Genomic DNA, 22,671 nt, shown 5'->3' with positions numbered 1-22,671 from the left:
TATGCTGTACCACCTAAGTTAGAGTTGAGATCTTATGAAATTAGAAAATCTGAGGGGGTTAAGGTTTTAGTGACGCGAAGGTGGACCGCCTTTTTTTTTTTCAAAGTTCAGTTCCATGCCCCTTCGCTACACCAGGCGAGAATATTACTGAGGGTCATAGGGCTACATGATCGTCGGCTACATGAATATCACTAAAGAGAAAGTAGTCATCTGCAAAGAAGCAAATTATTATGGGTTAGTTACTAACTGAACAAATCATTAACACAAATCGGAAACCAAAGTGGCCCAAAGGTGACATCGCGGGGCTCCGCTGCTGATACCCATACCATTCTTAGGGCACTTCACTCACTTTCAGGGGATCGACTTGAGTACGTTTGTCTCTAACCATTTTCCAGCTACCTGGGTCACTGTATGGGTAGTCCATGGTAGAAAGGGAAAGGGGCTGCAGTGCTGAAGGAGCGGGCTTCTAAACCAACCGTCGAAAAAGATTGGGTTACTGAGTATGTGGCAATGTGTGCATATGTTCCGCTCTTGAATGAACCGTCTTTCACGCCGACATGCGGGGCTTGGTAGTAACCGCTGTTCAATGAATCTCTTTGATGCAAACTTCGGTTACTTTGGGTGTTAACCACTGTACAATGAACTCATTCTGACTCCAACTTGGGCAGCTAGGTATGTGCAACTGGGAATTTGCTACCCTACAGTGACGAAAAACACCCTTTAAATTTATCCGATGCTAGGTGGAATCGTGGCCACGCCACAAGTGTTCCTCAAGGACAGCAACCTGAAGCTTCAGCGAGCTGCACCAAGAATCCACTGGGTATACGTACGGCTCTTCAATGAATCTTCAATGAATATCGGGGGTGAGAACCCGTCAAGCTGCCTTATCGGCAGTTTTTTTTTCTTTTCACCCCTCCATGTACACTGATACATGAATAAATGATTGATTGATTGAAATCTCTCGCCAACTTGGCTCACTGAGTACGTGAAACTGTAGTAAGCTGCAAGCGGAAGAACAATCTTCAGCGTTCGCAGGCACCGGCGCACAACATGCACTTCTCGTCTTGGAGGCCACGCGTAGACTTCTCAGCAGTGCCGATAGATGGTGCAGCTGGTCCAAAATGAAAAGAGTTACAAAATATGTTACCAATGGTAGCAGAGTTACGCGTGGGTCAGCCATCTTTCCTGGCAAGCAGCCAAAGCTATGCATCGAATCCGCACTCCGTTTTTGCGGGTGGGATGCCTGCCGTATCGCCGATCGACCTCGGGCGCTTTTCCAACGCTTGTGAACGGCTTTTCCACATAATCCCAATCCGAGCGCATCAAAACAGCTGCTTAGATAACACAGTCAAGAAAAAAAAGCTCTGCTCTTTGCAGGGTGCAATGTTAGATGCGGCGCAAATATTGCGAGTTGTTTTTTTTTTTGGACTTGGACTTGGCGCATAAAATGCGCTCGCAGGTGATTCAGCTGTGCGCCATCCCGGGACTTTTTACTTGATACTTTATTTTAGGGGAAAACTGATTATTCTTGATAAGGCGGACAAATGCAGCATTCGTTCATCTCGATGGTGACATATTGGATCGCAATGACCAGTCTCGAGGAATTTCTTTGTTATTTGATTGAAACCCAAAATCCTACAAAAAGTTCAGAGTGAAAGCTACATAACAAGGACAGTGCAAGCTTCCAAATAAAAAAAACTACTCATTTATAACTTGATATGCACTGGCATCGGAGGTAAACAATCAGATAACTTAACATATGTTTTCTTCGCTTAAAAACTATTGCGCCCCGTTCTGAGTTTGTATCAGTGCGAGATAACTTCGCCACTCAGAGCACTGTAGTGCTCTGTTCTAGCGTGTAAACAGCGTAAGCTAAAAGCGCCAATAAGCTAGTATAACATAGTTTGGGCAATAAAACCCTCCTGCAACTTTAAGAAAAAACAAGTGCATGTGCGGGCGTTTACATATATAAGATACGATCACTGCGCCCCATAACCAAATACTTTGATCTAGTGAGCTGTATCAAGCTCATGTTCTCTTTCACACAGAAAACTGTACTAAATATAGTGAGGTCTATACCTAGTAATGTGCCAACGTTCTCAACATCAAAGTCATCTAAGAACATTTTACTGATAGATCAATCACTAATTATTTGTATTCAAACTTGGGTACCCATCAGGTTTGCTGTAGACATATATCGAGCCCCTATCTTCAGCAGGCACTGTGTATCACAACCACACTTGCAAGAAAGTCATTTCACTATGGGCTTTTTTACTCTCTGGATACTACGAGTAACCTTCTGTGAGAGTGTAGTTGGTTGTACAGTTTTTCCCTCAGCGGGAAGATATAGCTGCACTACATAATAACACAAAACTGGCAAAAAGCCTTTACCATATGTTACATGACGACACGCCTGCCTGTTTTGCTTTCTGCTTCACATGGGCAGTAAGTAGTATATTAAACATATTTACTTTGTAATAATCTGTATTGTGTCCAGAAGCAACATCCAAAGCGGTGCTTTGTTAGAAAAGGAAAGGGAGCTTTTTTTACAACAGTTGTGCGGGAGCAGTGTGGTGCAATCCATGTACAAAACTGGTAATTACAGCTACAACTTTTGTATCATTCGGAGAGCTCGCATTATTTTTCCAAAAATCAGAAGAGTTGCAGTAACCTTTCATCTTCAGCCTGCGAAAAAGCACAGCCGACAAAAGCACCTTGCTGGGAGTCAAGAAGTTTCATCCTCATATAATAAGCGGTTGAGTGAAACTTAATGTTTCTTCAGCTGTCCTTACCCGAGCACCCCTCAGTAAATTTACAAAGGAAGATCCCCAATTAAGCAGTAGGTGTCCCGAGGCATGTTTTAATTATTCTCTTACAGCCACTAGCTACAGTCCCTTCTCGAACTTGCAAGGTGTTCACTTGACTATACCCAATTCAAGGACGTTAAGCATCCCGGCCAAGTACGGCAAATTAAAGCAATAAAGTGCATGCAGCTACTACAACAAGCATCAGGGCCCATATGATCAGCGTTTACTTCTGTCGTTAGAGAAAACAGAGGAGCTTTTATTCATTTTGAACTGAAAATCAATTAAAAAGTATAGTTTATACCAAAATATCACACGAGCCTTGTTGGTAGAAAATATAGTATTTCATGTTTATTGCAAAACCAGACAATTCATAAGTGATATTCTGCAGAAGTAGCAAGTACATGAGCTGGCCACAAAGAAAAGCTGAATCAAATTAACACATAACCACTGGTTCAAAACATGTGCACTATTTTTTTAAGATCACCTAATGTAGATACCACCACTCCAAACTTTGAGTTCGATGACTCTACCTGTCCTCCATTACTTGGCCATCAAATGATTGAGCAATATTAGATAATTTACAAAGTACTAGAAGCAAGTACTGGAGACGTGCAATAAAGAACTTGTGAATACAGATGATGCATACCCCGAGTAGATTCACATCAGTATCCAAAATAATTCAGTTGGAGCCAGCTCGAGAATCTAGAAATACATATGACCATTTTTGTTCGTCCCGCCAAGGTCCACATGACAAAAATGAATGGTGCCCGAAATTTGCAATCACGACATCAGTACCCCATGTCATCACACATATAACTTTTGAGTCGTCCCCTAGGTTGCCCTCACCGACAGCAACAACAACAAAAGTGCAGCAACAACTTTTCAATCAAAATATACATGTGCGAAGCTGACTTTGAAAGGCCAATTTCGTAGAGCTTCGCGATCGGTGTACATAAGAAAATGCGATCGGCAAAGCTTATGCATGGGTTACTTCAGAGCACACGCACATATCGCACAAAACCAGCACTTTAACTGCTTTTAGGCCTAGCACCACTGCGACACATCGCATATATATATATATATATATCACAGTATATATCTCGTGAGCAGACTTCTTGACGGCAAGAACGGGATGGCTGGAATGGATCGGACGTGGCGCGGTCACCTCAGTGCATCGCAGCCCGCCAAAACAGCTCACACGCAATAGCACATGACGAATGACGGCGATAAAGGCAATAAATCTTATCGCTACAGATCGTACCATCACCTCTTTCTGAAACTTGTAGTGGACTGGCGTTCACCAACAACACAAACATACACGTACACACTTCGCTGCGATGAGCCGCCATACACAGATCACATACAAATTGCGTGCGACGACCGGACACTTTTCATTTCGGCTCTCATTGAGCATGTACAGTGCCTATAGAATGCACGTGTATCTGTTGGACCTCTCGTTAGCAATGATACGCGAAGCACGGCACAAAAATGCACCGAGTATAGCTGGTTCAAATATTGCTGCCAACGCTCGTGTATATAGAACACAGCTCCTGCACTCCGTCTATTTCCATCGTTGGTCGCACTCGTTATCTCATTCCGATGGAACTGCTATGGAACAATCGTAACACGAGTTTACGCGGTCGTGAACAGCGAACGCAAAGATCACCCCGATTCGCTTTGAACTTGTCTGGCGGAACTAGTGCCAATCCATTTCGCTGTAGATGCGGCGTTGCGAAATACAAAAAGAAAGGTGGCCCGAACGTCAGCTTCTCCGTAGTGCACGGTTTCTCGGAAACCACGTGATAGCAATCTGCAAATGGCAGCGTGGGTGGCGTTTTGAAAACAGACGCGTAACTCTGCTTCCTTTGGTAGCATATACAGTAATTCCAAGAAGCGCGAGGGGAGCCCAGATTCCGCATGACGCGTTTCTCGGCGCTCGCACGCACCTGCGTGCCACGGATTTCGGAGGCCACGCGGAGGCGTCGCGGCCGCCCCGCCAGATGGCGCCAAGTGTTAGGCAAGCGTAGGGAGCCTGTGGCAAGCAACAGCTTTGCATGCAGGCTCCCTAGATAACCGCGAAGGAGGAGTCCCGCTGGTGTACACACTTCATAATTCTTTTCGGTGGGAACAATACGTTGTGTCGTTATATTGGTCGAAACGCATTACTTTCGGCAGTCATCGTGAGATGGGTTCTGCTGAATTTTTCTTTCGATTAACTTCAACGTATTGTTTTCGATTTAAACGTGCGAAAACCCATTGAGGAAGACCAATGATATGTATTTTCCGGACTAATTTATCGTGCGGAACGCGAACAAAAGCTTTGCTGATGAAATCCAAAACTATCATGTCGACTTGGTAAGGGATATCAAGAACGGATGCCAGAAAATGAACAACGGATAAAAGCCAATTAATTACATTCTATTCAACCGTGAGCCCGCATTACCTGACAAAAATAAAAAAAATTTTTTGCTTCGTCCCCTTTGCTGAAGGAACAATCGTATTATTCTCGCTTAAGGCCGAGAGGTTGGTTCGTATGGCAATCTTTGGAATTCTATAGCCAGCTGATGTGAGGCTTATTTAGTGGCCATTGCTGTAGCGTTGCCACGTCAAGATGTTTTCCGGTAGGTAAGCGTAACTGATCTTGACCTTCGTATGCTATTTTGGAGTCCAGATACAGTCAGATTCCCCCATGCTATCGAATTCAGATATATTGGTATTGTGTGCGATGCAGAGAGGGCACTGTGGCCCAGCGTGTCAGTCAATATAAAATCGCAACATGGTGAACTTAATAATACGGTGCAGAATTTGACTGTGTCCGGCGTAGCATCTTAATTGGATTACAAGTGGCGGTACTTATGTCGTTTTAGAGGATTATACCACTACATACAACTGCTCCTGGACTCATTTTTTCGTTATATTGAGGAAGTGTATTCATAACCATGTAAGGAGTGCGGAACTAAGTTTTGAAAAGCTTGATTTGAAGAGGCTTAAAGCAGAAGCTGCTGTAAGCCTTGTAGTCCTCGCCCCCTACAAGGCTTACAGCAGTGGCAGACACGGTACAATTGTTACTCACCTTGATGAATAGAATGCTTTAGAACAGAAATATTTCGAGACGGTGTTCCCGAGCGTTTGGCTCGTTCCTTTTACAGTGGCATATAGGCAAAACATGTGTCATAGTATATGGATATAGAACATGACAAAAAGACCCAATCCTGAAGAGCTCTGGTCCCTCATTCTCAGGAGCCCATGAACGAAGCGACCCTCTGAAGTATACCGCGATAGCATCCCGGGCTCTGGCGACAAGACGTCGTTGTTCGTCCAGGGCCGGGGTGGAGATCTTGGCCTCCCACGTCTCAACAGAAAATAATAAAAAACGCACCGCACAATGCGGTAAATAGAACATACATATTTACTTGGGCATTGGCAGGTGAAATGTTGGGCTCGTTCCTATAAAGTCATGCATAGGTAGGCAAAATGCATGTGTGCATAGTATATGGACAAACAACATGACAAAAATACCCAATCCTGGAGATGCTCTGGTCACGCTCAGGTCAGGTCATGAACGAAGCGCTCCTCGGAAGTACACAAATTCATCATACATATTCCCGCGATAACTGAACAGAAGCTTTAGATAAATCTAGATGAACACGTACGAAATTTGATTAGGCGAATAAACAAAATCATGCGACAAAGTTCAGCAACACACAGAACACTGCATGGCTTCGCGCTAAGCATCATTGCACAGAAGTTTAATTGCGCAACATGAAAACAACGTTTGAACACGACCCGAAATCGGCAGCGCACACGTGCTCACAGTCGAGGAGCCATACCAAAGCACTAAGAACAATTTGAAAGAGAAAAGCAAAATGCCAGATGACAAATGCAACGGACAAATGCTGCCACGGCGTGCCTCATAATCATATCGTGCTCTTGGCTAGTAAAACCGCAGAGCCTCTTATTTTCTGCCTTTATTAAGCGGTGCTCACGATAACGAAATGTCATATTTCGCAGGCAGTTTTTTCGACTATCCTAATAAACACATCGCAGTCGACGTAAACTAAGAGGCATATTTGATGAACTTTTTAAAGCGCAAACAACAGACAAGGCACAAAAGGAAGGTCAGACACAGGAAAGGCACCTGTCCTGTGTCTCACCTTCTTTTTGTGCCTTGTCTCTTGTTCGCGCTTTAAAATTTTTATCAAGTATGCACAAACTAGGCCCACAGAAAGTTCTTCTGAGAGGTAGATGTCTTTAAGACAACGTGCATTCCTTAGATTTATTTTTCTTGTATTTGTGAGGTCGCGATCGTTTTAATTGATGCTCGCGTTTTCAATTTATTTAAGTGCATGTTTGTGACATTTGCGCTTACTTTTCGTCGACGATTTTCCTAGCCGGATTCATGAAACCGCTCAGCTTTTTCTAGAGAATTTTGAAAGTCGTTTCAACAGAATCTTTAGAAGATGAAATGTCTATACTACTGTACACTGTCCAGGTGGTGCACCTTTACCGTCACTGCAAGTCAGTGCCAACAATAGTTGCTCACATCTGTTCTCGAACACATTGCAATTGCATCAGCAAACTGTCACTGTTCCATACTAAAGAGACACCATCCACAACAAAACTAACTCATTTTAGCCGTGTACAATACTCCTTCAAAGCCATATTTTTATCATCTGGACAGAAATACAAGCGTTGATTGCTAGTCAGTGGAATAAATTTTTGAACAACTCTACATTGAACTTTGCTCCAAAACTGCAACGCCGAAGCGTACATGTGATGTCACAAGATCTCTATGTTATTTATTGTAGCTTGGTCGTTTTGACTAGGAGAGCACGTGCGCGCATATGTGTGTCAGTGTCGTTTTTTGTCCTTTGCATAACAGTATAGAGCAGTAAACAGAAGGATGTCATACCAACTATAGCCCCAGTGGAAGCCTTAATGGTGCGACAATTTCAGGGCGGCGTCGCCATTAGCGTCTTCTTGGCCTTGCCAAACCTAGTCTTACAATACGACTAGCTTTTTGCTTACTGTGGGAACCTAATTGTGCAATAAATCCTTTTGTTTCATCATACGTAATACATGGCTACATATATCGGAGGCAATACTCTTGGCTAGCACCACCACATGTGTTCTCGTTAATAAGTGAGAACCCTATGCATTGTACTTCATGGCTTATCGCAATCGTTTGGTCCTTCGAAGGATTTTAACCCCTCGGGGCATCTCTGGTCGTTCTTATAATTTGGCCTTGTCATAGTTCCCCAGAAATATGCTGTCTTACTAGGACAGGAAAAGCGAACACCAACATTAGGGCGCAGTTGCGCTCGACAGGGCCTCGCAGGAAAGCGTACACACCAGGAAAGCACCAGCGCAACATTGGTACATACGAATATTTTATTTCTCTGTACACTATGGTTCTCTGTGCATATGAACTCGTTCCACACAGTCCGCAAGCACCACACTGTAGATGATGGGTCAACCAATGACGTCACACCCAGAACGCACAACGCGCAACCGTCCAAGCTGCTTACTTCTTCTTGCGAAGGTAGTCGTAGCCGCCGTAGCCGTAGCCGTACCCGCCGAGACTGTAGCCGTGCTTCACGCCTTGTCCGTACCCGCCGTAACCAAGGCCGTAGCTGAGGCCGTTTCCGTAGCCGACTCCAACCAGTCCTCCGCCGTAGCCGAGACCCCCGTAGCCGTATCCCAGTCCAGCGCCGTAGCCGAGTCCGGCGCCATAGCCCAGTCCGGTTCCGTAGCCCAGTCCGGCGCCGTAGCCCAGTCCTGCTCCGTATCCCAGTCCGCCACCGTATCCGACGACACCGACGGCTGGAGCAGCAGCGACAGCGACCGGTTGAGCGTAGGCAACTGGTTGGGCGACTGCGACAGGACGGGAGACGCTGACCACCTTTTGTGCGGCAACTGCGACGGGACGCTGGACAGCGACGACGGAAGGCTGAGCGACGACCTTCTGGACCGCAGGTTGAGCGAATGCCACAGTCCTCTGGACCGCGACCGGCTGAACGACGGCCACCGGCCTCTGTACGGCTACGAATTGGGGAGCGACGGCTACGGGCCTCGCGACGGCCACGGGGCGTGCCACGGCAACCGCGACAGGGGCAGCGGCCACCACACCTCCGCCGTATCCAAGGCCTCCAAGACCATAGCCGTATCCCAGTCCTCCGAGGCCGTAGCCGAGACCGCCGTAGCCTAGGCCGCCGTAACCGAGGCCGCCGTAACCGAGGCCACCGTAGCCCAGACCACCGTAGCCCAGACCACCGTACCCTAGGCCACCGTAACCGAGGCCGCCGTAGCCCAGACCTCCGTAGCCCAGGCCGGCACCACCGTAGCCCAAGCCGACTCCACCGTAGCCAAGGCCATAGCCCCCGCCGCCAGCGTAGGTGACGCCGAGCCCGCCGCCGTTCAGGTATCCAGCCATGGACGTGGCCGCGACGGCGAAAAGGATGGTAAGTTTCTGTTGAAAAGTAGAGAAAGTTGTGAAATATGTGTATTATTTAGAAACATCTTTTAAGAGCTCTGGCAATTATTGCAAAGGCAGCTTCTAACACTTCGTAAAAAAATGAGGCTCCGTATATGTAGTTAAGTTCTGCGGACGCTTCTCAGCGTTCCTTCTTTTGAACGGGTAAATGTAGTTGAAGCTTAACTCTAAACGCATGTGCAATGTTGAAGCGAACGTCAATGATCAATTGAGTCAGACTTTGACAGCAACTTGTAGACGGAAAATAGAGCGCGGTGGATGGCTTGCTTCGCTTGCCTGACTAATAAGTTCGCGTGCAGAATAGGAACACTGGTATCTAAAAGAATCATTCATTCCTGATGATGTATAAGACGTCCGGCAAGTCTTAATGACTGCATCGGGGTTGAAACGAATGTCCTTTAAAAGTGCAACAGCCGCTTTTCAAACCACACTGCTTGTATGAATCATTTGGCCTAGGAAGCTGGCTAAGTGCACTAAGCCATAGACGCCTAGGTAAAGTGACCATGTCTATGTTTCTCCTCGAACGCAGTTTCATTGCGCATAGACGTGAAATCACGATTACGCCAGTTCGAATCGTCAGCAAATTCATGTGCTACTCCTCGCATTAATACTCATCATGGCTAGGCATGGTAGTTATGCGTAACAAGGAACTAGTTAGGGACAATAAGACAGACAATGGGGAAGCGCTGAACCACAACTGGTTACTAATACTAATTATTACACTAATACTCGTAACTCTACATGAATCCTTGCTCGGAGACTAAGTGTAAATACCGTCTTGCTAACTTTGTATATACTCTACAGACCTCATTCTGCACGAATCCTCGTCGACGCAGAATCGGCGATTGAAATGTCCGCTGCTTAAGACGGGCTCTAATTTATTCCTCATTACTTGCTTCCGCGTTCATCGCTCCACACACGAGTTAACAAATTTAGTGGTCCCCACAAAACGCCACGATTCCTCACTTACCAAGATCTGCATGCTTAAGTTTCTGTGGGTTCCCCGCGCTGCGCTTTGTTCTTCGTGGCCCGTTACTCGGCGAAGCACCACCGGCTGTGTGTTTTCCGAAAAACTTCCCGGGCTCTTTTTATATGGAGGCCGACGAAATCAGCGCGATCCCCTTCAACCCCCGTACTCCGGGCTGGCCGCCTCCTCTTTGTACTTTCTTTCCGCATCGTCCTACGTCGTCGCAGCAGCACCAAACCCGCCCCGTACAGATCACACGTGCGCGTGCCCCGTTGACTGAACCGAAAGAAAAAGCAACCGCCCAGACGCCAATATAGCTCGAAACCACGATAAAACAAACTATAAAGAAGAACGAGGGTGAGTTTCCACGGTGCACGACATCTGAATGCCCGCGCGGCCAGCACAGAGCCGGCGGGTTCTTCACTGGCCTGGGGGTTGCGCGAAGAGTTTCAGGTCAGTATACTTCGAAACAGAGTGTCTATATCGATAGGGAGGATCGTCCTCGCGTCCGTGTCCTGCCGCGGCCGATAGCCGCCGGACACACCCCGAATCCGTAAGCTTCTTCCGGTAGCTATTCCTCCGCGCTCGCGCGTGGAACTCCTAAACGGTTCCCGAAGCGCTGAAAGCCTATCATCGCCGCACACTCTCCCTCTCTCTTCTAACGCAGCGCATCTTCTCTTGCTTACCCTTACGGTATAAAGAACCACATGTACGAGCGCGCACTTTCACTTCTTTCTGAGCGGAATCGTACAGGAGGAACTCAGTCTTCTTCGCGCGCAGTCACAAATAAAAGAACCGAGTCGCTTCTCTCTTATCTATGCGTCCCCCTCCTTCTCTTCTCGAGCAAACGCTGGCCCTCCCGCGTCTTCGAGGCCTCACCAAAAGCGCGCGATCTCTGCAGCGAGATCACTGTCGCCTCTGCCCGCCGGCCCGTGCTTTTCTAGTCCGATCGAGAAGGGGATGTCGCTAAACCCACGAGCGATGCACGTGGCGAGCCGTGCACGCGCGTATACCATTGCCGCCTACTCTGCGGAGCATAGGTATTTGCCGGACGGCATTGCGGAAGGATTATGCCGCAGCTGCTTTCCGAGCTGATCGGGGTTTCGCAAATTTGTAGGTATTCGCAATCCGTGCAGGATTTGGGGTATGTGCAATCACCCGAGCGTCGCCTTCGACGATGCGTTATCTGTGTACAAATTGAGCCTACCGCTATGGATGTGCCGTAATAACTTAAATGGGTCAGTTCGACTTGTCTGCGAGCCGCACGTGAAAAGTGTCCGAAATTTATCACCGGCCGCCATGTCGACTTGTCTCGTTTTGAGGTACTTTGCATGGTTGACACTGAAATGGCATACAGTGATTTTTAGGCATGCTGTAAGTTCGTTCCAGGCAACCTTTTATATGAAGAAACTGTACTTTTGTTCATTTGAAGTGAAACAACATAAAACCAGAAGAATGGGAAGTTACGCCAATTGTATCTCATTTGTTATTTGGAAATTGCACCTTAAAGTAATGTCCCTTAGAAGGGTTGAGAATCACATGATTCGGGCTTGTATTTTGTTCTGTTTAACTTTCATCCTACCACCATCGTTACCTTACGCTGTATTTTTCAAACCATTAAGGAAGCAGACTTTGTCAACTGACAGCTACGAAGGCTATTCTTTTTATCGTGGTTGTGAGGAGGAACAACAATAATACAAACAGGAAAGACGTGAGAAGTTGATAAACCAAAACCGATGGCTGTAAATGTATAGCTGAATTATTGCGTAAGGGCATCAAATCTATAATATCCACTAAGCCACAATATGGGCTAGGGCGAACATCGGAGCGCATAGTTACGGATGAAATTTAAGTGCCGGGGATTCATTCAAATGAGCATAAATCTAAGTGCGCGACCGTTTTCGCGTTCCACCTCGATCGCGAAGTGCTGCCACACTGGCGACTTTATGCCTTTGCCTCTGAGCCACTGTGGCTGATAAGCCGAAGCCCTTCCAGAAACGCTATATTCAACTACTTTAACGCGCACGCTTTATGTGGGCATGGAACTCAACGACATTTAATTTTGTATCTTCCTCAAATGACATGTCCTGCCCCTTAACGCCGTGCTTCCTGTTGGTCACTGATCCAAGCCCTGATCATTAGCCGAGTCACATACGGCACCCCGTGCATAGGTCTCAAGAACAGCGAGAGTGACAAACAGAGTACTGTAATACGAAACACCTCCAAGCTGCCACTGGGCTACCTCCAACAACGTCGACGGAGAAGGCACTCAGCCTGGGCATCTACAATATTTGGGGGGAGGTAGCAGAGCCCCACAAGAGGAGTCAGGTCGAGAGACTCAAGGTCACTAGCACGGGCAGGGACCCGTTAAGAAGCCTGGGCTACGCTCTCGGAGACGAATCCAGCAGCAAGCAGCGGGTCCCTGTACCCTTGAGGGTGAATATCATGGTGGCCAGCTTCCCAAGAGACCTGCACGCAGAATACAAGGGAAGGAGGCAGGCAGAGTACAAGCTCTACACAAGGCCTACGAAGGACCGAGAAGAGCAAGAGAAGTCAGATACACCGACGCTGAAAAATACAAGAACTGGGTGGCACACGCTGTCAGTGGGATCAGCGGCCAGAGAGAATAGGTAGCAGAGGCCTCGGTGGACATTCGAGACATTGACTACGTGGAAGATACGGCGATATCCAAGCGAGAACACATTACCATCATCACGGACTCGCAAACTGCATGCAAAAACTTCCAAACCGGCCATCTTTCGAAAGAAGCCCTGAACTTCCTGAGGAAACGAGAAAATCTTCCAGAAATGTACATTGTCTAGGCACCGGGACACTAGTCCCTGGCCGGTAATCAGCGGCCTACACCGCTGCCCGAGATCAAGCTCCGGGCTATCCAGCTGGGTTCACGAGCCCCGGTCAACCCGCATGACGACGTCCCGAAAAGATACACATACATCCTGAACCACTGCAAAGTGGGACCTAACTACTCCTGCACCCCACGCTGACCAGAGAAGAGGCGGAGATGTTCCGGAAACTATATAGGCTGGCACATTCCCGCACCGCAACCTGCTTGCCTTGTATCCCACAAACTAGAATTACATATGCACCTCCTACTCTGTGCCCAGTACCCTCAGTCACATGGTATGGGAATGTGGGTCAGCCCATAGATACCACCCATCACCGAGCAGTGAGATGCCCAGCTGACCAGTTCTAGCCCTGAAGGGAGGACGAAAGTAAGAAGAAGAAACGTACGGAGGTCAAACAGTGCTACCCTACACTGAGGGACGGAAAAGTAGGAATATAAAAACGAAACGGAGAGAGAGAGAGAGTGAACACTTTGTGTACACGCTGCACTTCACGGCATCCAGGAATCATATATATGATTCTTTACTACGTCGGATGATTCTACCATCGGCTCACTTTTATAAATGAAGTTTGCTCCTACTCCTCGAATGACAGAATGAAGGCAGACCGGAAGATCTGAAAGTTCTAACCGTCATCAAATCAGCAAAAGCTTCGAAGTCAGAAACGAAGGTCTTGCATTCCTGCGTGTGTGCACACACCAAACATGTGGGCATTCAGCACACAGCAGTAACGAGCCATAAATGTTCTTGTCATTATCGTCGTGGTTCCTGAGATTCAGTACAGTTCATAAATAGTCTCGATTAAACATATTTGCTTGCGCTATAGTCGCGTCAACAAAATTGACTCTGTCGCTATAGTTCTCCACTTTACACACTCCGTCGTTGTTTTTTTTTCGTTTTTTTTTATTCTCTCGTGTTGACATTCACTGCGTGTCGTTGCCCTCAGCAACTGCATGGAACAAGTTTAAATTTCATCACTAATCTACCATGGCGTAGAATTGGTACATCATAAGTGACAGATATTTTTCCTTCGTCTTTTCGACATATAGCGCCACGAGTAAGATGCAGTGCTAACGCTCGAAATGCGGCAATTCCGCATCCCTTGTCTCATTGCATGTGCAGGGAATATTGATCCAGGTTACCGGCGGCGAGTGGCTGTGGTAGCAAGAGAAATAAGTTGCGACAACATGCTGAGTGTGTAAGACAGCGAATGTTGGTGCAAATGCCTTAAAGCTCATATATGCGCCGACGTTTTACAGAGGTAGAGGGTAACAGGGCACCAATGTGAGCGAGTTGGTGACTTTATCCACCTTTTGCGGTGTCTGTCGTAGTGAGATCATCTTTGTCACCAGGTTTTGCTTCTTTGACACAAGATGTCGCTGCACCGGAAGTTCTATTTTTTTCCAACCCAGGATTCAAGCTTATGGTTACGGTGTGGACGCCATCGTGCCTTCTTTGGTTGTCGTTGTCTTCGTGCTGCTGTCGTTTCCATACATGTCGCCGATGCCACCTTGAGTCCGTTACCGTTGTTTTCTTTGACACTTGAAGCTTTCGTTTGGAATAACTTTTACAGTTTTTGTCAGTAGCTTCGCAATCCCAGAAACTGACGTTGCTTAAGAAAGCTCTCGGTTCACCATGGGCAAACCTGAGCAATAAAAAGGTGCGAAAGAGAGGACCGTCGTAAATGCGCTCAAATGTAAGAAGACAGAAGCTTCATTTATTTACAATTTTCTCGATACCTTCTTGTCCAAGGTCCAAGGTCGCACAGCTATAGTGGTGTCTGATCGCTCAGAGAGGGGTGCACTATCTTGCCTAACTCCGGAGGATGCAAAAAAGTATCTCGAAAGATATTCCTTCTCGTTTAAGATTATGTTCCTGTATCGGCCACACACGAGGTATAGTGGTAGTACAATGTGCGGCCTCGATAAATGGCAAAGTCATACACCCTCTCCCTCTCCACGGGTGGCATGCGCGCAGGCTGCTTCCCTGGAGCTCGACCCGAGCTATAGTGAATCTCTAGGCATATCACGTACGAGAACGGCCCGGGAGTCACGCGTTCGTGAATACGGGGCATGCGGCCAGTGATAGCGAACATGTGTTGTTGACGTGGTGCTTCCAACGTGCGCGGCCTCGTTCTCGATGCAGTCCGCAAGGTCGCCGCGAAATTTCTCTCCCGGACCCCACTGCCAAGTCAGAGCGGCACTGAACTTCCGCTATCTCGCTCGCCATCGCACCGCTGCTCTGATCGTGTGGTTATTGAGAGTGCACCGAGACATCCGGCGAGCACTCCCTGCATGGCGACGAGTGCACGACCAGAGAGCACGGCATTTCTGATAGTCTTTGATTGACTGCGCGAGTAAACACAAACCGCACAAGTTAACACGGGGCCAGGAGGACAGGTGTGTGCTTATGTGCGTAGTCAGTCATGTTAAAATAAATGCACCGACGAGCCCACTAAAATGTCCTAGCTAGGGATTTCTATTGTAAATCTGTTAATGCAGAGAGATAGGCGTACATCGTCCACACTGTTTGCCTCGTTTTACGGCAAGAAATGAAGGTAACTATTAAAAAAAAAAGCAATGGCTACCACCGAAGAAGGCCTAAAAATATTCAGTTCACGCTACTCCACAAACATGAGGTGAGCTTTACAGTGTTAGAGGGAGTACAGTGTTGTGTACAGTGTTGTGTACAGTGTTGTAAACTATGCCCTGCGTCTACTAACATGATGGAAGGTCGAAACTCAGTTCAATACTAACCCAGCTTGCGTTACGCGGAAAAATGTCATAGGAAAACTGCAGTGACTGTTGCATTGAGGTGGGGCCGTCGTGACCGTTGATGAGCTGCCACTATATGAGAGCGCTTCTAGAATGGAAGCAGTCATGACAAGTGAGGACATTTCCGCTGACACTCGCATTTCTCGCTCGGGGACATGTCGTAGTGCTCTACAAAGAGGTGCGTAGGTCGAGCACTTACATCTGATACTGGCAGCGTTACCACCATGTACACCGTTACCATACTAATCATCATATTTTACATCCGCTACCAGGACGAACTTCTCTGCCAGCTGTCACCAATTGCGTCTGTGCTTGAGCCAGCGGCCTGCGACCAACGCCGGCCGAATATACTAATCTCAGCCCACTTCCCATTCCTCTCCCGTTCTCAACTGCACATTTCTTTCCTTGGTGCGGTTATGTTGCTGTAATAAACCACCACTTATCCGCTGTACACATTACATAACCGGCCGAATTGAGCTCCTTCCTTTTGATTTCAGCTAGAAAATCGGCTGCGGTCGTTCGCAGTCTAATTCATGTTGCTTTCATAATTCGTTACGTGGCCGTTATTTTCTTCGGCTCTCTCATGTCTCTCAACTTTCAGCACCATAGAGTAGTACTGGTATCGTGCGCTGATTGTAACTTCGTTTTCAAAGATAAGGTGCTGCCTTTGATAACTTGTGAATTGTCTAACCCATTGCTGTTCATGTGGAATTTTTTTTTTCACGATCAAAACCCTCTACTTGAACGTCATCATCATCATCATCATCATCATCATCAGCTTATTTTACTCCCACGGCAGGACGAAGTCCTCTCCCAGCGATCTCCAATTACCCATCTGCTATCCTACGTCTGCAAATTTCCTAATTTCATCGCACCACCTATTTCTCTCGCGTCCTCGACTGTGCTTCCGTTCTCTCGAAACCGATTCTTTTAAACTCATGAACTATCGGTTATCTGCCATGAGCATGAAAAAAAAAAACCTGCCGATAGCTTCATCGCCATCACCATGCATTATGTGCCATTGTCGCGCCAGCATCTCGCGTGGCGCCGTTACGGGCATCGACTGTGGTTCCGCGGCTGGGCTGGACGCCGCAATTACCCTTCCGCTCGCCGCTTCTCTCGCCGCCTTCCAACAATAAGCGTAAGGACCACGGCACTCCTCCTTGGCCACCCATAGCGTCGTCCTACCCGGTTAAACTCCATTTGTCCTTCTTAACCTACCTAGGAATACGAGCTACTCCCGTTTGCTTGTTCTTATAAACATATTTCTTCCCAGATTCAAGAGACTGGCCATAGCAATCGCTAACTCTGGCAAGCTAACCCACGCCCGAAGCATCACCCTCCCCAGAACCACCCCCACATTCATTGGCTAGCTTGTGGCGCCAAGTTGGCGCGAACGGAAAGGAAACCTTCGGAAGCTAGCGCTGTAAACAGTGTGTCGCCGTAGGAACTCGTCCCACCTCGAGAGTTTTATGGGCCTCGGCCGGCGCGTCCTTTGAAATGAGGGAAGCTGATATGGGGGACTTGGCGGGAACCAATCTCTCGGTTGGCATCGATTCGTTGATTTGCTGCCGGAGATCTCAGCGTTTCTAAATTTAGACGCTTTTGTGCAAGCCCACCGGGGAAGTAAATCTTGAGGAAACTGAGCTATCTATCACTCGCGTATATGCCACACGAACAATGAGAACGCTAAATGCCAAGAACGGCTGTTACAGCGGCTTCTTCAATACATTATACGCGCCATCCACGTACTCGCTGATCCCGGTCATTCGTAGGAACGTTCTTTTTCGAGGAAGCTTGCACTTTCGCAAGCTATCAATTGCCCAAGCTGAAATCTACTGAAAATAGTTCGTGGTTCCGTTCAGACTTGTTTCTGGCATCTTGTTTCATTACTTTGTCCATCTCTCCTGATGTTTAATTCAAAGGACTAACAATTAGTATTTCGATGTCCCGGGCAGCCCTGAATCCAGGCCTCCTAATGCGCGAGCATTTCGTTCGCAGCAGGAGGTCTGCACTTATTTGCAGGAAACGTTTTATTTTATAGCCTCGGATTACAACTTATCCCGCTCTCTCTCTATTAAATGCCACCTGAAATACTTCGCTTTCGGAACGTCTGGGCTTCCTAACTCGTAATTTTCTTGTCGGTTTCGTCGTGCTGCGGATATTTCGTGCCATTTCCGTTTCCTGAACAATTGGGTACGCAAATGCAATACATGTGCGTTGCTTGATAACTTGCAGTCAAGTTGCTCCCTGCATTTCGAACAGTTCGGACATCGGTGTAGGCGTGGCGAAGTAGTAAAGAAATCGCTAACCTTCGGCAGCATCCCTCAGCTCTTCTACTGTGGCCTTTGAAATCGCATGAGTCGCCCTCAGTGGCGGGATCAGTAGTAACGCCTCCATTACATATTGAGATTGTCATCGGTGTACCTAGTGCACACGGCACTATCTCATGTGCACTGTCGAGCACAGTGATATAGATATATGGTCAAAATTATACTTACTGAACTGCGTTTTTGTCCGTAAACAGTATGCATTTGCGTACACATTATGATTTAGGCACACCTCTAAGTCAGTGATGTAGGCATATAGGCATGACTGGGGCTGTATGTTCACATCAGTCAATCTCCTTTCTGACAAACGCATGATCAGAACAACTACTACGCGGGAGTAAAGACAGGTGGCCCGCCCCATAAAATATCACTCCGCGTCGCGCATCATTCAGCAAGCCCAGGGTTATCGGATTGTATGGGTAGGGGTTGCGTGCTAAACAGAATGGTTTTTTCGGAGCTTACAGTTGTAGACACGCTTATGGTACGAAATAAATGCGATGAATTGAAGCGTGAGGATTCGCAGCGGCGTTTGTTGTTTTGCTTGTTTAACAACTATCGACAAACGGGATGATAGACTGCATTATAATCATCTATCCGGAGATCAGATGAGAAGTTGATGCTGCTCCTTTTTTCATACAGCACACGCGTCCACACAGACACACACACACCACATATGCAGAAACATAGGCCTACAAGAGGCGGTCACTGCCGCTTTGTGTTTCAGAATTTACCCCTTGTCCGTCACCAGGGTGAGCCGTGCAATAGGGCGTGTCATCACGAACCAATCCGAGGCTCGCAATGGAATACCAAGTTGCCTGTCGCGCCCCCGCAACTGTGCAGCCAGAAGACGTTCCGTACGCCCTCTCGAGAAGTTCACTGCTATTTAGATTCGCGCTCAAAATCCTTCGTAAGGTCGACAACCCCTCGCAAGGCTCGAACCGCACCATCCGTGCGGGCACCCTCCAAGTTCACCGGAATGCCGAGAGGTGTCGCCTGTGTCCCATCCCCTCGTAAGCTCTTCAATGAGAATGGCTGTCAGCTGAACGGCGTAAGCGCCTCACGGCGGAGGCGTCGCGTTCTTGCCGTAAGTATATACCGGCTACAAAAGAGAAGCGTCCTCCGCACCGAGCATCCTTCCTCAAGCCGAACCTGTACGTCGTTAAAACGGGGGCGAAATGAACTTCACGTACGGCGGACGCCGTGCCCTGCATAGCTCTCGTTCGGAGAGTGGCGCGCCTTTGAAAGCGCCGAAGGACGACGAGCTCCTTCTTTCTTGTTTTTTCGCATTTTCTTTCTTTTCTTTTTATTTTTCTTTGGTGTTTTTCGCATTCGTTCACTATCGGGTGCTCCGCGCGGAGACAAAACCGGCTGCTTTTGTCAACGAGGAAGTTAAATTTAGACCGTTATATGCCCACCACTTTCCCTTCCACTCTCTCTCTCTCTCTCTTTCACAGCACTACTTCCGGTCTCACTGGTCCTTTTCCTTCTTTTAATGGAAGCGGTCTTTTGTTCGTCTCGGCGGACACTCGAGTTAAACGAGAGCCTCCTGGAGGAAAAGCGACAAGTGCGACACGTAATGGCGACGAAGCGATATGTAGAGTGCTCGACGAGAGGAGGAAAAGCGAAAGGGGGCGTCCTGTCGGCCTCGTTACCGAAAGTGTCGCTAGGGGAGGAATTCGCGCGATAAGAGGTGAAGCCACGCGCAGGTTGCGCAAGTGTTCGGTCCGCTTAAAAGCCAACTGTAACAAGGCGTAACTTTGGCTTAACGGGTAATAAATTAGTACTAGTACACACTATACCGATGCAATCTTGGCAAAGCTGCTGGGTTGGTCATTGTCGAATGTTATTTATTAGCAGCCTATTATTAGCGCCGAAGAATATGCGTGCAGCTTGAGGTTAGTGGTTCGCGGCTGTGACGTAAATGAGTCCCAGCTCCTCAGCTTTGAAATTTTTGAATGCTCCGCGGGCAACAGCAGGCAGTGCCCCATCTCGGAGGTCGTGCCAAGGACTCGTGTTATCGGATTCTAGCATCACTTCCGGCGAGCGGCGATAGCAATGTCTTCTTTTTTTTTTCAGTTTCGCTATTAAAAACGCCTACTTTGTGCGCCTTTCGTGACGCGCATCCGCTAGTTTTTCAAGCGTAAAATTTCACACTGAGGTTCTTCTGTACCTGCACTATCTAAATATCAGCTTTTGAAAACGTGGTGCGAAATCTCGTTGCAGGCGGTTTTTAATGGCGGACTAAGGTGCCTCCGCAATCAATTGCCGCTTGCAGAAGATGAAGAGTAATAGGGAGCCTACATGCAAGCGCTTGCATGTAGGCTCCCTAAAGGTTAAAACATACGATAGAGCCTACATTTTACAGCGAAAGCTGTATATGGCTAGGCGAAACGAAAAAGTCGCAGGCCTGCGCGGCACACGCAGCACAGTCACAGCGTAAGGTGGTGGAGCGAGCGGCTTAAGAGTAGCAATTTCGTCACCACGCACAACAGGGTGTTCGCGGCGAAGTCTCTTCGCCTCGTTTTGACGAGAGCGATCTCAACTGTCCGCCCGGCGTCGACGGCGAGCTGCGGTTTGTAATGCTCTATGCACATCAGTCTGCTGAGCCCAATGATGCTTGGTTGTAGCCGCGCACGTAGCTCTACGATTCGCTTCTTCAGCTGCGGTTCGTACCTTGCGAGGAGACGCCATAACGTGTACCGAAGAGGTACCGAGAATACATGGCGCACATCTCACATCGGGATCGCGTTTATTACGCGCCTCGTCTGAATCGCCTCTCGTCGTCTGCGCCTGTGCATGCGGCTTTTGCAGGCGCCTTAACTAGATGGCGCCACCATACTGGTGGAGGCTCGGGTCATCTGCACCTGCGAGCCTGCCTAGGGCGCGTTCATAGGGCCTTTTTCTGACGCTGATAGCAAGCGCTTGCGTGGCTCAGTGGTAAAGTATCCGACTCCCACGCAGCGGGCCTGGGCTCAATCCTGGCGGGGACCGGGCACGTTTTAGGGGCGAAGCACCTTAGGGCCCAGCCTTGTCCCTCGTAGTTGTCCGTTGTCCGTAGCGCTGGTTTGCATGTATATATATATATATATATATATATATATATATATATATATATATATATATAGTTTCTCGTCTTTCGCCCTTTACTTTGTCTGGCACGACCAGGTCTTGGTGTCTTTCCTTTAACTCTCTTTCCTTTACTCTCCCTCTTTTTTCTTTTTCTTCTTTTTTTATATATGACAGGCGTGTCTGCCAATTGTATGTGTACGCTTACCAGCGACCTTGCCCTAGCTTCGTCTGGCACGACCAGGTCTTGGTGTCTTTCCTTTACTCTCTCTCTCTCTCTCCCTTTTTTTATGACAGGCGTGTCCATCAATTGTGCATGTGAAACACGCTTAACAGCGACCTTGCCCTTTGCTTTGTCAGGCAGGACCAGGTCTTGGTGTCTTACCTTTACTTTCCCTCCCCTCCCCCTTTTTTTTTTTTTTATGTTCAACCTAACTTGACAGGCGTGTCCGTATGTATGTGAAACATAACAGCGACCTTGCCCTCTGCTTTGTCTGGCACGACCAGGTCTTGTCTTTCCTTTAACTCTCCATTCTTTTTTTTTTTTTTTTTTTATGTATATATATATATATATGTATATATATATACAGATGTGTGTGTGTGTGTGTGTGTGTGTGTGTGTGTGTGTGTGTGTGTGTGTGTGTGTGTGTGTGTGTACAGTATATGTACGCCAAGCTCCAGCTTCCGGAGAACGCTTCCGGCGTTTTGCCCGAATGATCCCCCGATGCTTCGCCCACTCATTATCATTCACGTCGTGGATATGCGGTGTTTTTTTTTTCATTTCGGGCGATAGCGGTTACGCGGCAGCGGCGGCGGCGAACAACAGCGCGAACCGAAATGGCTATCAGAATGAGCCCATAACTGCTTACGCTGCCGAATGCGTTCCCGCCTATGCCACGTTGACGCTGCTCTGCCCGCAACACCGTCCCCTCGGCTCGCTGTTGTCGCATGCGTTCGATATCTCGAGTTAGCTCGGCGTCGTGGTTAGCAGCATCAGCCTGCCATTGGCGCTTGCATTCCACTAGAAGCACAAACATGTAACCAATAATTGAGAAACGCTTCAATACAGCGTCGGGTTTAACCCACGGCTAAACACCGGGGCCGCCCGTTTCAGCTCCGCTGGTTAACCATCTGGACGGAGTGCTCGGGCGCTGTTTTTTTTTAACGACCTACTACGAGATTATTTAACGCAATTGGGTTTTAACGCGATAGCTTCAAGGGCCCCGTGTCGCAGAAAATCCCGGCGTCGCCAACCGGCGTGTGATCGCGGGTGGCGGAGAAAATCATCCAACCACGTCGACTGCCGCGCAGGCCCTCCACGTGGTGCAAGGTTCTGGTAAACAAAAATTGAATTTCTCACAGTGAAATTC

The 22,671-nt window shown here is 47.8% G+C and overlaps 1 protein-coding gene across 1 annotated transcript; it reads right to left on the bottom strand.

The window, feature by feature from the left end:
* Positions 1-8,239: 8,239 nt before the first annotated feature.
* On the bottom strand, positions 8,240-9,240 carry LOC119454098 (cuticle protein 64-like). The gene has a single exon (XM_037716105.2). It carries the CDS (start codon positions 9,238-9,240, stop codon positions 8,332-8,334), a length of 909 nt encoding a protein of 302 aa, XP_037572033.1. The 3' UTR covers positions 8,240-8,331.
* Between the last annotated feature and the right edge of the window lie 13,431 nt (positions 9,241-22,671).

This window comes from Dermacentor silvarum, chromosome 5 (genome assembly GCF_013339745.2).
Source record: "Dermacentor silvarum isolate Dsil-2018 chromosome 5, BIME_Dsil_1.4, whole genome shotgun sequence".
Lineage (NCBI taxonomy): Eukaryota > Metazoa > Arthropoda > Arachnida > Ixodida > Ixodidae > Dermacentor > Dermacentor silvarum.
The sequence above is the reverse complement of the archived record's forward strand: the minus strand, read 5'-3'. Positions and strand labels throughout refer to the sequence as shown.